This window comes from Alternaria alternata (genome assembly GCF_001642055.1).
Source record: "Alternaria alternata strain SRC1lrK2f unplaced genomic scaffold CC77scaffold_23, whole genome shotgun sequence".
Taxonomy (NCBI): Eukaryota; Fungi; Ascomycota; class Dothideomycetes; order Pleosporales; family Pleosporaceae; genus Alternaria; species Alternaria alternata.
In genome coordinates this window covers 350,325-366,787 of record NW_017306212.1, presented here as the reverse complement: position 1 = coordinate 366,787, position 16,463 = coordinate 350,325, and the positions used below count along the sequence as shown (strand labels likewise).

The 16,463-nt window shown below is 52.3% G+C and overlaps 6 protein-coding genes across 6 annotated transcripts; 5 read left to right on the top strand and 1 right to left on the bottom strand.

The window, feature by feature from the left end:
- Window positions 1-317: 317 nt before the first annotated feature.
- CC77DRAFT_945105 (translocator protein) lies at window positions 318-1,033 on the top strand (the record flags this gene model as incomplete). The annotated part of the gene is made up of 4 exons (XM_018535006.1): window positions 318-429; window positions 480-652; window positions 703-918; window positions 977-1,033. The coding sequence occupies 4 exons, from the start codon at window positions 318-320 to the stop codon at window positions 1,031-1,033; spliced, it is 558 nt and encodes a 185-aa protein (XP_018381443.1).
- An 86-nt stretch (window positions 1,034-1,119) lies between these two features.
- On the top strand, window positions 1,120-1,954 carry CC77DRAFT_411192 (hypothetical protein). Its single transcript, XM_018531612.1, has 3 exons — window positions 1,120-1,447; window positions 1,503-1,661; window positions 1,714-1,954. Exons 1-3 carry the CDS (start codon window positions 1,206-1,208, stop codon window positions 1,817-1,819), a joined length of 507 nt encoding a protein of 168 aa, XP_018381442.1. The 5' UTR covers window positions 1,120-1,205; the 3' UTR covers window positions 1,820-1,954.
- A 1,334-nt stretch (window positions 1,955-3,288) lies between these two features.
- Window positions 3,289-4,081, top strand: CC77DRAFT_1053704 (hypothetical protein; the record flags this gene model as incomplete). The annotated part of the gene is made up of 2 exons (XM_018527759.1): window positions 3,289-3,365; window positions 3,503-4,081. The coding sequence occupies 2 exons, from the start codon at window positions 3,289-3,291 to the stop codon at window positions 4,041-4,043; spliced, it is 618 nt and encodes a 205-aa protein (XP_018381441.1). The 3' UTR covers window positions 4,044-4,081.
- Window positions 4,082-4,497: 416 nt separating this feature from the next.
- CC77DRAFT_1024444 (hypothetical protein) lies at window positions 4,498-5,922 on the top strand. Its single transcript, XM_018525876.1, has 3 exons — window positions 4,498-4,636; window positions 4,690-5,732; window positions 5,791-5,922. Exons 1-2 carry the CDS (start codon window positions 4,543-4,545, stop codon window positions 5,694-5,696), a joined length of 1,101 nt encoding a protein of 366 aa, XP_018381440.1. The 5' UTR covers window positions 4,498-4,542; the 3' UTR covers window positions 5,697-5,732; window positions 5,791-5,922.
- A 392-nt stretch (window positions 5,923-6,314) lies between these two features.
- Window positions 6,315-9,368, top strand: CC77DRAFT_1024443 (HCP-like protein). Its single transcript, XM_018525875.1, has 6 exons — window positions 6,315-7,303; window positions 7,355-7,394; window positions 7,447-7,540; window positions 7,636-7,942; window positions 8,210-8,274; window positions 9,232-9,368. Exons 1-6 carry the CDS (start codon window positions 6,749-6,751, stop codon window positions 9,260-9,262), a joined length of 1,092 nt encoding a protein of 363 aa, XP_018381439.1. The 5' UTR covers window positions 6,315-6,748; the 3' UTR covers window positions 9,263-9,368.
- A 2,270-nt stretch (window positions 9,369-11,638) lies between these two features.
- Window positions 11,639-14,064, bottom strand: CC77DRAFT_410592 (hypothetical protein). Its single transcript, XM_018531611.1, has 2 exons — window positions 12,971-14,064; window positions 11,639-12,871 (listed from the first exon to the last, which is right to left on the bottom strand). The coding sequence occupies exons 1-2, from the start codon at window positions 13,771-13,773 to the stop codon at window positions 11,734-11,736; spliced, it is 1,941 nt and encodes a 646-aa protein (XP_018381438.1). The 5' UTR covers window positions 13,774-14,064; the 3' UTR covers window positions 11,639-11,733.
- Between the last annotated feature and the right edge of the window lie 2,399 nt (window positions 14,065-16,463).

The following is a 16,463-nucleotide window of genomic DNA, read 5'->3' as shown; positions in this document are numbered from 1 at the left end:
AAAGGACGAGAAGGTGCACTCACGATGTGCTAAAGTGACTCCCGGGCGGAAAGATGCCTGTGGAGATGGAGATGGCAGAAAGAAGGGTGAGGTTGATCGCGGAGGGCTGGCACGGCTGAGACGGGGCTAGTGCCGGCTGCTCGGAAAGTGGGTCGACGCGTGCGCTCGTGAACTGTCCAGGTCCCACGCCTGATTGGTGTGCCGAAAAACGGGATGCGGAGTACAGGTACAAGACATATTCCATACACTACCTAAGTACCTGTCGCAGGCAACTTTTACCTAGCAGCTGCGTACAAGCATCGTTACCCATCGCCACCATGACGAGCTACATCCCCTCCCTAACCCTCCCCAACTTCGCCTTTGAGAACCCGGCAGTAGCTATCCTACTGCCAGTTCTGTGTGGAACAGCCACAGGATTTGCCATCAGTCGTAGGTCATACGTGTTCTTGTGTCTGTATGGAAACATAACATCGATGCAGCGAGCGTGTCTCAGACAGCATACCGAACGCTGAAGCAGCCTCCACTACACCCACCCGGTTACGTCTTCGGACCAGTATGGACAGCCCTCTATGCCACCATGGGCTACACAGCCTACCGCGCATACACCATTGGTGCCAATTCCGCTAACCCTAACACTGTCGCCTTGGCTAAGGTATGATGATTCCTTGTCTTCCTGGTACTGCTCAAGCTAAGACAACCCAGCACGGAGCGACTCTCTACACTATCCAGCTTGCCTTGAACCTCATGTGGACTCCTCTCTACTTTGGCCTTGGTAAACCTATACCCGCTACAGTCGACATTCTCGCTCTAGGTGGAACTCTCGCCTACCTTATCAGCGTCTGGGGACAGGTTGATCCTACTTGCGGGTGGCTGCTCGCTCCATATCTGGGCTGGGTTAGCTTTGCGACGTATCTTTGCGTGAGTGTTATCCCCTTGTGACATATTTGAGCCGTCGGAAGCTGACATTTGTGGATAGGCCGGGTCAGGCTACCTCAACAACTGGGACTTCAGGGCCATCACTAAGAAAGAGTAGAGAGAATGCTGCAGCGAGTGAATACCAAAATGTGTGCATCTCAAATCTACTTGACTGGTAAGACAGACAACTCTTTATGGGAGATGAGCACGCGGATATATCGCCGTGTCGTTATAAAATGTATATTATAATTTGCCGAGGCTGCATTGTTTCATCACAACGCTAACAGAGCATGTTTATCTTCATGGTATCTGGCACGGACCCTCCAGCGTCTCCTCTGTTCTCTCATGATCACTCTCATCGTTCATCTTGTCCATTCATTGAAACGATCTCTCGTCGTTGCTTTCGTATCATCTCCCTCTCCCCTAACACAATGGAACGTCTTTTGAGGCTGGCGCAACGGTTGTCGACCACAACTACTGGTACGGAGAAGCGCGCCGTACACATATGCAAAACAATTTCGAACGATACCATGTAGGTAATTTCCATTGAACGGACTGCTTTCCAGATCACACTCACTCAGTTCCAGTAACATAGAGGCCTCGCCTTTCTTCCAACTGCCTGCTTCTGTTCGAAAGCGGATATACGGATACGTTCTTGGTGGATTGCAGATCCGGGTCTGTGATACGAAGAACTGCAAGAGATTGCATAGATGTCGTTCCAAGAAGCGGAAACTCAATTGCCCTGCGTACTTCCACCTTCCTAGACGTCGTCTTACACTAATCGCGACCTGTCGTCAGATACATTTGGAAACTATGCTCTTGCCATTTTCTCTCAACGAGTTCGATGGAGACCATTGGGACATTCATCTCGCTGTCTACTATCACCTTACCGATGCTCAGGTGAGCGCTATCACGAATATACGCATTTATCTCGGGAAACTGGATGTACAATACAAGCATAGCTTGAAGAACGAATGTGCAATTACTAAGCTTGGCAGTGATTTGACCTCCACCCTACAAGCCTTAGGTCGACTTCGTGGACTTCGCCAGCTTACTATTGAGTGGACTGGTTGTCATAGTGGGGTGCAGGACTGGCTTACAACGAAGCAGGTGGTATTGGAAATGGCGAAGAAGGAGCTCGAGTGCGTGAAGCGCACTCCTGATATCAAAGTAATCATAGTGGGCTGCTAGTGCTACAACGAGTCTTGAATTGGTGGCTGGAGCCTTGACAGACGAGGCGGCGGATCTGAAGTTTCAGGACAGCCAGCATACAAGCAAACAGGGCATGACGGCAATGACACTGATAGTCTCGCGGCGCTCGCCGGATAGTGGGTTACATTTTCACCAGCATGAGCTTTCAGCTAAGCTCGATAGTACTCTTCAGAACTAGACATAATGCAGTATCTTGCAACTCCCTGCGGAACTTCGCAAGGCCGTCTACGAGTACACGTCTGCGGAAGAGGACCTTGGAATCCATTCGCCAAATATGGATCCCCACTACAGACTCTAGAACTGGTCATATGCGTCATCCAGGCCGCGTACATTACCCGAGACAGTACCTATAACTACTCCTCACTTTCCGTCAAATTCACGCCGAAACCAAACTACTCCTCTTCATCTCAAATTCTTCCAGGGGCAGCCGATTAGATTTGAGCATATAATTCATGGAGGAGAGATCAAGATTCATTTGCTGTTGAACAGCAGTTGGATTTTACTTCGAATTACATGTCGTTACTTTGGTGCAGCTACAAAGCCAGCAAAGAGGCGGTTAGTTCGTATCGTGACGACATAAATTACCTGCAAAATGGATGACGCTCTTCTACTCTCTTACAGACATCGAATGCGAAAGCTTCATGCCCTATCATTATGGTTTTCCCTTCTCCGGCCAGCATCCAACAGGACTGTACGCGTCAAAGTACATAGACAATCACTTCCACCACGATCATGGATACTGCTAGTATTGAGAACAACTACATACACGTGAAACTCTCCAAGAAGAAGGGACTCTATTCTCATATCTGCGGAAGATATATGTTACCAGACAGACATGTCCACGGCTTCTGGTCAGACTCATCATGCCCAGTGAACAGCGTATTTGGGGGCTTCATTCCGGGAGCGTGCGGTCGATACATTTGATTGCAGTACGCGAAAACATTAAACAATTATTATGCACTTTTGATTCTGTGTAGTCTTTCCGCAGGAAACGTCACTGATCTCTCCACTTACCGTGGCTAGCACCTTCCACACCGTCCTTCTTGTTTACCGCCCCACTTTCCTCGCACATGTTCATCAGCGATTACGCAATCTTTTTCCTGAGCTTCTTACTAGTATCACTCTGAACTGCTTGTATCCAAGTACGCCTCTACACTCGCTATGTACTCGCCAACTGTTCCAGAACGTGTACAATACTACGACCGTAGCATCATGCTTATGGATCGCCTCGCAGCAATGTGAGTACAGAATTGGCCTGCCCTGAACGTATACACTATCACTTTGTTGGACCTTACTAGGAGAATTACTACGCATACCTCTAGGGTACATCTTGGTGTAGTACATTCTCATGTACTACCCGCTAACTAGAATATAGCTCACAGCGGAACCATCGAAGGTGCCCCCTCCTCCGTCTACCAGCAGAGCTTCGCAATAAAATATACGAATACGTTTTCCTCTCCCACCCTGTCCGCCCCTTCCGCGAGCATAGGGAGTGGCCCCATTGGGCATACCCTAGGTCGCAGTTGAACCTACTTGAGACGTGTCGTCAAATCTACTTTGAAGCCAAGCTCTTCCCATTCGCCCTCAATGTCTTCGTCGGCTACGCAGAGCAAGTCATCGAGTTGTTGCTTACAACATTCACGGCTTCTCAGACCAACACCATATCTACTGTGCGACTATATGTTGACGCCTTCGGAGTCTATAGAGACGGTAAACTCCCAGAGATCGGACTCAATGCCTGGTTTATCGAAGAACTGGGGGATATGTGTCAGCTCGTTAGCCTAAGCGAGGTGACACTGATCTGGTTTGGCAGTGACATTGAAGTTGTCAGAGAGCATTTGGAGATGGCTGTGTTGTCGATTTTCAAGGAAGCCGGTCGAGCAGACATTAAGATTTCGGTGCGGTACTTTGACTGAGGTATTAAGATTGGGGGATTGAGAAGGGGAAACTCAAGTGTTATGGTAAAGCCGTGATATCTACGTGCATCTGTTATGATATGAGTCAATTGCATTTATAGAATAATTACCAGCAATCGTGAACACTATATCTGGATCTCACCATGTTACCATCAGAAATCGAGTCCTTTACCGTTCAATTTCGATGCTTCTAGTCACATGTCCAAATAAATGACCACGCTTGATTCAGAGCCCGTGTCCAGGTGGCTAAGACTGAAATATACCTTGTCTTGCGCAGATAGTGCAAGCGCTCTCAGACGCCACGTGACGTAGACCCTGCCAAGAAATTGATGTCGCCTCGCGACTTGTGATTCTTTGTTGCCCCACGCTCTGCTTTAGTAAAACCTCGTCTGCTGTACGCTGATAACTACCCAACGACAATCTCAAGTGACGCTGCAGTGATACTATTGCGCATTACTAACAACCCCAAATCATAGATTTCTCGATCAACTAGTGCAAAATGGTGTCGCGCGACCCACCTCCGTACACGCAAGACCAAATCGCCGCGATGACCTCACCGGAGGAGAAGATACGCGCCATGGCAGAGCTCAAGAGTAGGTATAGGAAGAAGTACTGGCTCAGGAAGATAATGACAATTGGGTGCTAGGCTACATTGTGCGCATGAAGAAAGAGAACGAGCTCAGGTCGAATGGCTACTCTGGCTCTGGTTACCGCAACACCTCCGGCACCTTCAACCACCATGAATCCCCTCATTATCCACGTGGCAGCTATCGCGGCGCTTATCATGGGGGCAGAGGTAGAGGACATACACCATACCATCCCTACTCGCGTCCCTACACCACACCTCACTTTGCGCATAGCTCCGTCGCTGTCAAGGGTACTGGCAATGCTATCCAGTCCCTCAAGGTAAAAGAAGAGGAGGATCTGCCGCAGACAACGACTGATGGCACCGTCTCCTCGTCAAGCGATCACCAGCAGCCCGAGTCACGGAGACTTTGCGCCATATTCACATCCACAGGTATTTCGACGAAACGACAATTTCGGGATCTTTCCTTACCCTTTTGCGCTTCTAACATATGGACAGGTCAATGTTCCCGCCCAGCATGCTACCTTGTTCATGACCCAGACAAACAAGCCGTCTGCAAGCCTTGGTTTTATAAGGATAGTTGTGCTAAAGGAGACTACTGCTCATTGCCTCATGACGCGTCGTCGCACAACGCGCCAACATGTCTTCATTTCCAAGCAGGCCGATGCACCAAGGAAGACTGCCGCTTTGCCCACATTCGTGTCAACCCTACGGCACTGAACTGCGTAGCTTTTGGACGTATGGGCTACTGCGAGAAGGGAGACACCTGCGCCGAGCTGCATGCGCATGAGTGTCCCGATTTCGCTAACACAGGAGACTGTTACTACGGTGAGAGCTGTCGCCTTTCGCACATTCGTCGCGCCACTCGCATGAGGAAAGCCACTCGTGGATCTTCCCCAGCCCACTCTCCTTCGTCAAACTCTCCCGGTACTTCGGACACTCCGGATGAGGGCATGGATACCGCTCAGGACGCTCCAGAGTGGACGATGCCGAAGAATGCAAACCCTCAGACGCCCCAGCAGTTTACCCAACAGGCAGACTTTGTTGCCTTTGAGACAGACGAGTAAGCACGGCCTATCGCTGAACTGGTGATGCCCGGACATGTATGTGCCCCCCTGCTCAGATTCCATGACGGTCCTCCCTAATTCGAGTTTTCCAAAGTTTTGATCCTGCGAGTTTCCGATCTGGTAGGTCCTTGTCATGATTGTTTCTGGCTCATCTTGACTCTTGAAGGTTCGGAGCTTTTCCTGGCGTTTAGGGTTCTTTCGATGATACCCCCTCTCACGATTTCTTGCCTCTTTTGTCTTTTCATCGTTTCTATTCGGGCGCAAGCTCTCATTGATGCCACACGCATATCTTGTGTCCAAAAGCGACGCTTGACGACGCTCGGTGGATTTTTTGCGGAGCTCCCTGAGGTTGTTGTTGGTTTGCTGATGGATATAGTCGTCCTCACAGGACATGTATTTGAAAAGAGAACAGAAAAAAGCATGTAAAGAAAAAGAATGAATGATCTAGACTGAACGAGCTTCTTCTGCCTGTTGTGACCATGCCATGAGGTTGTACATTAGAGACATTTGATAGTCATGTCCATTTGCACTAACGGACGTTCAAACATGGGCGCATCAGTAGCGTCAGGTACCATTATTTCCTGGGGATCAGACACGCCCTAGTGCTGACGCACTCACAGAAGGTCCGGATGGCTTTTAATGTCGTGTGCATTCTGAAAGTAGTCCTGATATAGTTTTACCTCATACATCAATCTCGTACCGGAGCAAAGTTGTACAGTGCTGATTGCTGCGCTTGATGGCAGCGTTGCGTCTGACATATGCGGCGCGCTGTGGAGGCTGAGGGGGCTGCGGCTACTGCTTGGCCCTCGTCCTACAGAGAATCGAGGCGTTCAATTCGACAGCCCGCGCCGGCAGGACCATGAGCGCTTCCACGTTTGCGATGAGTCTACGGAGATATAAGAATACCCTCAGAATTGAATAGCACAGACGGCACGACGCTCGCTCTCTATTGTGTGAGGCTACCCTTGAATATTGTTAGGTCTCCAGCCGCGTACCCCTTGCCTTCGCTGGCAGCGCGAAACTCGACGCGACAGCTCATTTTGCGCAACACCATGGCGCTCAAAGACTTGCTGAAAAAGAAGGATAAGATCAGGGACGAGGGCGCTACTCCCATGTCGCCTACTGGCCCTACCCTGTCTCCTGATGTCCCGGAGTTCCAATTCTTCCGCACCACGACTTCGACGCAAGAAACCATCGAGCCGCCTAGCTTCCCCGGCGATCCCACGCGCGATTCTCCCCTATTGTCGCCCACTTCGAGAGGCAAGTTTGGCAGGTTCAGAAGCCGTAGCAACGCTTCGTCCCAGGGATCGGCGACTGGGCAGCATGATAACAAATTGGCGGAGCGGTTACACTTTGGGCGGAGCAGGTCGAGTAGCTCGATAAACGTACCGGAAAATCTACCAGAAGTAGGAGGCGACGGTGTCGCACGAACAGAAGAAGAAGAGGCCAAATGGGAGACGAGGGCCACGGTGCTGGTCACCGAGGGTTTGCAGCACGGATCTAGTCAGCCCAATACACCAAGCTACGAGCCTACAAGTCCAATGTCACACGGACGACCGACGAGCGCTAGGAGTCGCAGTGGAACTGTCGGTGCACCTGCGGACGAGGTATGCATAACTTCGGAGAGAAGGGCAAATATTGGTCTAAGCTTTGCATAGGAGAACATCCAGGAGGCTATCCGCCTGCACGAGAAAGGAAGTGAGTAGTCACACATGGAGGACTGCCATGATGAAGCTAACAAGATGACTAGATCTTGAGGCTTCCACCGCGCTTTTTGGTAGACTGGCAGAGCCAACCGGCGCAAACAATGCTCTAGCCCAAGTTCTATATGGTCTCGCGTTACGGTAGGTTCAGCGCCATTGCTCGCAGCTTGATATGATCAGAACATACCCAAATATTGCCCTGATATCTGCCCAAGGCATCACTGACTAGAACATAGCCATGGCTGGGGGTGTGTGCCTCACCAGGAACAAGCTGTCCAATACCTATCCATGGCAGCGGCGAACAGTGCTGAGGTCGAGAAGTTGGCCCTTGGGGCCGGCATGAAGAAAGGCGGCGCAGCCAAGGGCGAGCTTGTGCTGGCCATGTATGAGCTCGCAAACTGCTTCCGCAACGGCTGGGGCATCAAGAAAGATCCCGCAGCTGCGAAGCAATACTACGAGACGGCTGCCAACTTGGGTGACACAGATGCAATGAATGAGGTAGCCTGGTGCTATACCGAAGGTTTTGGTACGAAGAAGGATAAGGTAAGCAAGCCATGTCGTCCTCTGCTACCGCCCAACCACCGTTGTCCTACTGTGTACGACTGCGTCACCGGTCAATGTCGACTCGCCTAGATGTTCATGCGATAGCGACGCGAACGGTCAGCTTGGGGGTCTTGTACAGCCTCGACCTCAGCCATCACGCGTAACATCCACTGAGACACTACTTCCCCTCGTTATCCCGCCTCACTGTTTGGGCAGCACTGAGAGTGTTCGGCTGATGCGGCAGGTATGCTAACTACGCCTTGCCAGTTCAAAGCAGCTCAGTTCCTGCGCCTCGCGGAGTCCAAAGGGAACAAGACGTTAGGCAATACTTGGTAAGTACCATACAGTATTTCCTTCATTGCCTTCTACTATCGACACAAAGAGCGAGAATATACCGGACCGAGGACCACCTTCATGCCGTGTGGATGGAGCACATGGTGGTCACCACGAGCTGCCATCACGTTGACCCGCGCCATCCCGTTCCAGCCGGTGTTGCATCCTCAATCAATTCTCAACACCAAGCCACCATAGCAACCAGACATGATCCAACAATCTAACGCACGGCGCTGCCGTCCGAATCGGTCAACCAGTTTCAACGCGCATCTGCCAAGCATAATCGATTGGCCGTCGACGCACCGTTTTGACTGTCTTCCTCGCTTAGTCGATGCGGACGCCTAGACGGCCCTCGCCCTCACCCGCAGCAGGACCTGTCACACTTACTGCCAGTTCCCCGCTACGCACACATGATGGCATTCGCAAAGAAAAACTTGACCAGTAGCACATTACCCGTTTGGCACAAGCCTCGCTCTCCCATTCCAGTAGTGGGTAGTAGCATGCCTCCAGACCCGTTGTGTTGGGTGAATAGTACATACAAGCTTGTCTACGGGGATACACGTGGCGTGTCGTCGGTGGCCTCGGTTGCGGACCAAAGAGTAAGCGGGATGGTAGCCAATGACGACAGAGTTGCGCATCGTTGTTGTGTGTGTGTGGAGACACAGTCAGATGGTGCATGTTCAGATGGTCTGAGCAAAGCTGGAGATTGAGTTGCATTGATGGCGCGACAATGGTGTATGCTGAAGAGAGACGGGAATTTTTCGTATGACGGCTATCGCGACAATGACGGCAGCCTCGGGACGACTCCCATCATCATTATCATCACCATCACGATCTGGATCTTAGATCGCAGTAGTTTCGGCATCCCGTCGCTTTTGGTCTGGACTGCCTGGATACCGACGATATTTTCATTGATTGGCGGGATGAGCAACGTGCTGACTTGTGTCTCTCTATAGGATCTGGAAGGACAAGTACAATCCCAAATAAGACGCGATCCGCAACCCGCTTTCGGACAACCCCTTCCGTCCCGGTCCGACTTTAGTATAACAAACTTTACCCTGGGAGTCATGAGGATGGTCGTGTGAGAAGAAAGAACCGAAGCGTGGTCCCTTTCCCACGCGGGGAAGTATTGTTTTTTCTTCGGAACGTATGTTTTGCATAACGTTATTTCCAATAATTCACACCGCTTTTCTGACCTATCATTTGTTTCGCTGTTCTTGGATTTTCCCGTATTTTCCTTCCCCATAATTATTGCCTGGCTCGCGCTATCGTGTTGCTGAGGGTGAGGGAGTATTGACTTTAGTGGCGTAGCTGAGAGACCGTCATCTGGATCTGGGAAACTAAGGTCTTAATGATCCATACAAGGACATGGTCTCTCTCAACACGATAGGCTATGTTTCCGCTTTCAGAACGTGGGGAGCATGTGGTGTGGCACAGCAACGGGCTTGTGTCGTAGTACAGCAACCCGTCTTTTTGGGAAGGTTGTCAGATCAAGCTTAGTGATGGTGTGTGTATCTCATCTTTGTGTGACAGTCAAGACATCGTCCCTCTGATAACCCTCTTTTCGATCAGATCGTCTCTCCTAATGTCCATAAGCAGCACATCGTATGGGCACGATTGTACGGCTAGTAGCCATGTGGTACTAAGCCACTCACATCACTCTTCCCTTCCGACAGTGTACCCTGATTCTCATAACAGGCGGTCCGAATATGAATCATTCATCATCCATCATCCGCATTCTCTGCTGCATTAGTCCCTCATCCATCATGTTTCACCATAGCTGCAATCCACCTGCACCCAGATCCTGCATACGTGGGGCTGAGCCACCTTTCTTGCTGCGATTGATGACGAATGTTGTCTTACGCCCCACTGAGTGGACTGTGGGCCGATAACTTGCATTTGCATGTTGCAGAAATGCTGGACCCTGTGGTAAATCGGACGATAGGCGTGCTTTCCATCCGGGCCTCACCTTGTAGGACCGGAGTGGGGGATGTGCGTGTTGTAGTTTTTTGTTCTGCGCGAAGGAAGGCTGTGAATAGGTGGCTTGCGCTGGCTCGTTACCAGAATATACCCGCGTGTTCACTAAGCAACTTGAATGGCTGTGCAGTCATGGACACGCTATAAGCGATATGTTATGCACAACGCGGATCAAATGTGAAGGATGCGAAACCCGCTCATAGCGCGTGTGTCTTCCATTATGGAAGGGTAATCCTTTCATTGACGCTTCGCGCGATGCGAGGTACGCGACAATCAGCCGCACCGTGGGTCTCTGACGGAAAAGCCGCAAGTGGAGAGCTGGGACATGCAGAGGATGCATCACCACAAGTGGGCGCGGGCTGGCGTTGTCAGATGCAAGAGTCTCGAACATGGCAATCAGTGGCGAAGACACAAAGTCAGGATCATTCAAGGGAAGCGATGTAAGCGCTGAAGGAAGGCAATCCGATAGCATTACTTGACTCGTTCGCAACTTCTCTTCGCCCAATAGAACGGCGATAAACACTAAGTACAAGTGACTTTGTTCCCAGTCCATGCCAACCAATCGAGCCTTGCCAGACAAGGCTCTGTGACAAAGGGTCGCAGAAACGGCCGCGCTCAGTGACGCGACAAGGGAAAAACGTGAAAAGCTGGTATCTCAAAAACATCGCGGACGGGAAAGTCCGGAAAGGGGGTATTACGAAAGGTTGTAGCGTGAGCGGTTATCGTGAGAAGGCGTAAAGGTCGTAGTAAAAGTTATGTTAGTCGTAAGAGGAGAGCAGGAAGGGGAAGGAGAAGGGGAAAGCAATCGTCTCTTTCAGCAGTAAAACCAAAAACTTGATCATCATCGTCCTCCTCGCTCAGATACCAGAAACAAGAATGCTGTCAATCTGTCTCGCTCTCATGCCATCATATACAATCGTCGGATACATGTCCCATGTCCTTCGTTTCGATCTCTCTCAATATCTCGTGGTAACGTGAAAGGAAATATCCAACGCTCGCTACGCTTTGCAGTAAATACAAAAGATGATGCCAACCGCAAATGTGTTGCTCGCTAAACCAGTCTGATGCCAAAGGAGAAAACCACAATACAAAAGAAACAAGAGCAAAAAGGTAAATAGGTCAAGTCGTGAACCAGGTCTCGACATGGAAGGAAAACAGCCGCCATGTTATGCTCAAGCGAAGTAGGGTACCTGGTGAGGTTGGCCCGAAATTCGACGTTGCCGTCCCATATTGTAGAAGACTGGCAAGCAGCCAGAGCTGTGGTAGAAAGGAAAAGGGCGGTGCTCATCATGAGCGCTCAAAGGAGAAACGCGCAGGAAGAACAAGGATTCCAGCCGGACCGTGATGCAACTTGTGTCCCTACAAGCACCCCTTGTGTAGGGGTGCGAAGAAGTGAAGCGCTATGCTGATAACCGACGAATGCAACTTGGGAAACTACAAAGGAGAGGTGGTGGTTGGTAACGATAGTGGTGGTGTGCTACTTAGCACTCGACTTTGGTGCCGTCGGATGTACTGGGTCGCGACATGGCAGCAGACTCTTCGACGATGCGCTTGAACTCGTGAACGACCTCGGGGGCGATCTTGTCCCAGAGCAGACTGCGAGTGTAGATCTCGGCAGCAGAGTCACCCTTGCTTTGCTCACGCATGGCGGCGAGGGTCTCGGCAAGGTTGCGACGATGCGAAGGCTGAGAGCCAGGGGACAGGGGATCGCTGAGGTCATCGCTGGTCATGCTGTAGCGCGAGCGAGTAAAGTCGAGAGAGGTCATGCTGTTGTACTGGTCGGGCGTGATGGAGAACAGCTGCTCGTGCTCTTGCTCCTTGGTGGGTCCAGTGAGATGAGAGTGCAGTTGGTCAAGATGCGAGCCAGAGATACCAGCGAGTTCAGAGCCAGACATGGTTGTCTTTGGCCAAGCCATGCCAGAAGGCGTAGGCTCGAGACCAGTGACGTGGCTGGCAATGAGACCTTGCTCGCCCATGGCAGATGACACACCGGCATCCTTGAAGATGCTGTCGAGAACGGTAGCGGAAGCGGCACGGACCTCGTCAGGCATGCGAGGAATGGGAGGCTGAGCGCTACCGGACTTGCTTGCGACAAAGGCACCGCAGAGTAGGAGCATAAGCAGGAGACCAGAAGCGACGGGCTTGTCCTCGTCCTTGTTGCGGGACACAAGAGAAAGTTCTTGGTTCTGCTGGGGAGTGGCCTGGTCGTCGGAAGCGAAGTCGTTGACGAAGATGTAGTTGTCCCAGTCACTGTTGCCCATGTTGAGGTTGTCCATCTCAGAGGCAAAGTCGGTGAAGGTAGAGCTAGGTGCAGCAGCCATGCCGTTGCTAGTAGCAGCCTCGAGGCGTTCAGTAAGGACAGAGACCTTCTTGCGAAGCTCGCCGGTTTCAAGAGTGTGGTTGCGCACAAGCTCCTCCTTGTCGAACTGGAGCTGGTTGACCATGTGGTGCATCTCCATGGACTCGCGGTGCCAGTTCTCCTTCTCAGCAACAAGAGCGTCGTACTCGATGCGCATGGCAGCAAAGTCATCTTGCATCTGGCAGATCTTCTCCATCCACTGCTTCTTCTCCTCTTCAAGCTCCTCGGTGTGCTTCTTCTTTCGTTGCCGGGAGTCGAGACTACGATGATGTTAGCTGATGAACAGGGAGAGGAGAGACCAAAAGGTAGATTGGACCAAACGTGGAGCGTGGAGCCAAGAACCAAATGGGAGTACGTACGCGGCCTGCCTGTTGCGGAGGAGTCGTTTTTGCTGCTTGAGCTCCTTGAGGTCTTCCTCGTTGGTGCAGCTCTGGATGAGGTTGTCGATGTTGACGAGGGTGCGCTCAGCCGGGATGTCGAAGCGGGCGTTCTTCTTCCGGATGCCACCATCACGACGTGGGGAAAAGGAGCGGGGAGGGGTGTTGGGCCTCATTCGCTTGGGTCCGGGTCGTGCGTCCATCTCCTGCTGGTTGAAGGCCATCCAGTCGGAGTGGGTGTGGGGCGACATGGGTTGCTCTGGGGCAGAGGGGAAGACGGCGCTTGGTCGGACATTCTGGTGCACGGGGAGTCCGTGGAAGGGCATCTGCTGCTGCTCGACAAAGGGTGCAGCTCCAAAGTCACCTGGGCCGAAGGGGTTCAGCGGCTTGGGGGCTGTGGGCGTCCTGGAACCAGAGTTGTCGGTCACGGGCCATGACTGCTGGCCGTAGGTAGCAGCTTGGTTGGGTGGTAACCGGGCGAAGGGGTTGTTGCTTTGCTCGGTAAAGAAAGGGTTGTTGCCGTTGGTGTTGACAACAGAGCTGGTGGCAGTGCGGTCGACGAATTGGCCATTTGAAAAGTCCTCCCAGATGGAAGTGTCGGGTGAGAAGATGCCCTGGGTGCTGGTGGTGGGCGACATGAGGACGGGCGTGTCCAGGATGCTAGAGTCGAGAGTGGCGTTGTCGTCAAAGGAAAAGGCGGAAGGTTTCCTGTCGAGAGAGTTCAGTGTCGAATTTGGTCTGTGAAAATCCATGTGATGTGCGTTGTTGGAGTATTGATGGTCCATGGCGGGCCTATGTATCAAAGTACCGGTGTAGGCGCGGGACTGGCGGTGTGGATTGCTCTTTTCGGTAAAGGTGATCGCAGGATGTCCCCAGCGATTGTACTCAACTTCAGCTTTAGATATGTGAAGAACGGGGCAGAAGACGGGCAGCAGAGGCGATGCGCGTCTGAATAGCGAGCGATGTAAAATAGCGGCTCAGTGAGGGTCAGGGTGGTGGACGGTAAAGGTGGGAGAGGGGGCTTAAAGCATGGTGGTAGGCTTCGGGCGGGGTGTGCAGGAAGAAGCAGGCTTGTAGGAGACGACCGGGGTCACGCTTCCGTGGGATGCATCTGGGCACGAAACAGTGCCAGGCCCTGCTGATAGGACGCCCCAATAGCGTCGGGTATTGATGCATCATTCCAGCACTCTTCCCAGCAGCGACTGGCTGGGGTTGTCCTGTCACGCCCGCCATGGGCCCATTCACCCTCCGCACTGATTACCCAGTGTTTGCCCTGGGGCCGTCGCTGCATTGCATGTCGCTGGCTGGTCGGCAGCCGTCTGCCAGAGTGATGCTCTGCCGCCGTTTGTCGCCCGCCCGCTGTCACCCATGTGTATTTCTGGATTCACGGGGCATGCGAATCTGCCATGTCTGTCCTGTCAAGCCAGACACGGCTCTCCGTGTCAAACCAGACATGAGCGCTTGGTACGACAGCTCGGCTGCTGCTCCCGTGCCGCCCCGTGCTTCTGCTGCTGCGCTTCTGCAATGCTGCTGCTCTATCGATACGTAGAGCATGACTGGCTAGTCTGCGCGGGCCGGCCCATATACTGCCATTATTCCACCGGACTGCATCGCGATTCGCCTATACCCTCCTCGGCCGCGCGCCGTGAAAACTCTGCTCGAAAGAGTCAAGATGCAATGCGCGCTTGTCGAAAAATGCCCTCCCGCAACTCTGGGAATTGTTGTTTCGGAATGGTAGCGGCGCATATCGCGACCTTCTGGCGTAATCATCATCATGAGTACTGTCTGCTGAGTACGACGCGGCCCGCCTTAGCCCCGGCCTTTGCTCACTACACTACACACCCCGACCATCATCACAACCACCGCCGACCACTCGTAGCCCGGCACTTGCTCATCACCCGACTCTGATCTCATTTCCCATTTTTGCAGCCCGCCTTCGTTTCCTGAGCAAGGTGAGCCCTCTTGGCCGCCTAGACGGTCTTCATCATGGTGTCATCTGTCCAAGTTCCGGCTCGCTCTGGCGTCCGCGAGTCATCTCACCGCTCCCTGCCCGCACCATGCTTCCCTGTCTATTTTGGCTTTTTGACTACCGTTCCTGTACTTGCGTGCCCGCCCTCGTTATCGTGACCAGTTACCTCGTGCAAGGTACCAAGCGGCCGCCGCTCCGTCTGGCTGGGCTATGGCTCGACTCTGTCGGCGTGCTCATCAAGAGGCAAACACAGCAGCCACAGCCTACCGTCCTGTGCCACCCTCGAGATCCCACTATCCCATCTTACCGAAGGCCTGGAAACTCTCCAGAATTTCCCCGTCCGTCATTGGTCGCTTTTTGGTAATCGCTCTCATGCTTGCTTGTTGCCGCTTTCTCCCATTTCCGCCGAGCAACATCAGACGGTTTGTATCAAGTCTCGCATGACAGCCATAGTAGGCAAAGTATCAAGCTGCCAAATGTCCATCTCCACTGCAATCACCATCTTTGCGCCGTAATACAGCCTCGCTATGGCGGTTTGTGCACCCTGCCCGCGCTGTGCAACGCGTACTGCGGCTACTAAGACATACATCCCTAAGCAAAACTCTACACTTCGCGTCACACCAAGTGAGCGCGCCGTCTTTCGGAAATGGCAACGCGTCACTCTTCCTGTTGACAAGCTAAGCCATCCCGCCGACGCGCAGTACTGCTTCCGGATCGACCGTCGCTGTTGATCCTCTCTACTCCGTGTTATGGCGCGTACTGTGGCACGCGTAACTCGGGGCCAGGGACTGCATACTAGACCAAATGCAATGCTCCACTTATTGTACTCGGATGCTTCCGACTTCTCTACCCTGAGACGAAGGCTTCATATTGACCGGAAACTATTACCGATGCTGATGCATGAGAATCAAACAGACATGATGAGAAACACGATGGAGCCCAATCTCTAGGGCGCATGGCATAAAGGGCCCTAAATTGACGTCGACTAATTGTGGCTGCCAAAAAGGTGAGGCTGTAGCGGTGAAAGGCCCACTCTCCGCATCCGCGCATGGGCCATAACCACTAGAAATCGCCGTCATAGTTATTCTTGTCTGTAGAAAATGTCCACGATCGTTGACGTCTTGGCACCATGCACTGTGTTTTGTTGTTTGAAACCATGAGTCACTCGTCTTTCTCCGCACTCGGCCGTTGCATGGGTGGTGAGGGAAATCACCAAAAGCTCAGAGCGCCGGCCGATGACGGCAAGCGCATGGAAGGCGGTGGAACACCTAGAATTCGAGACCATTGTATCTTCGCTCTGTCGTGGTGGATCTGAAAAACCTGAAACACTTCGCGGGAGCGGTTACACTTCCCGAAGTCCAGTCGGTGGTCCATTATCAAACTAGTCAGTCGGCCGATGTCTAAGAGCAGTCCATCGCAGGTCCTGTCTCGATGTCGATCATCTTGCGGTGAGGAAGAAACATTCTTGAATGTTCTGATCATTGCGGTGAGAGGAGATGCTGCCTT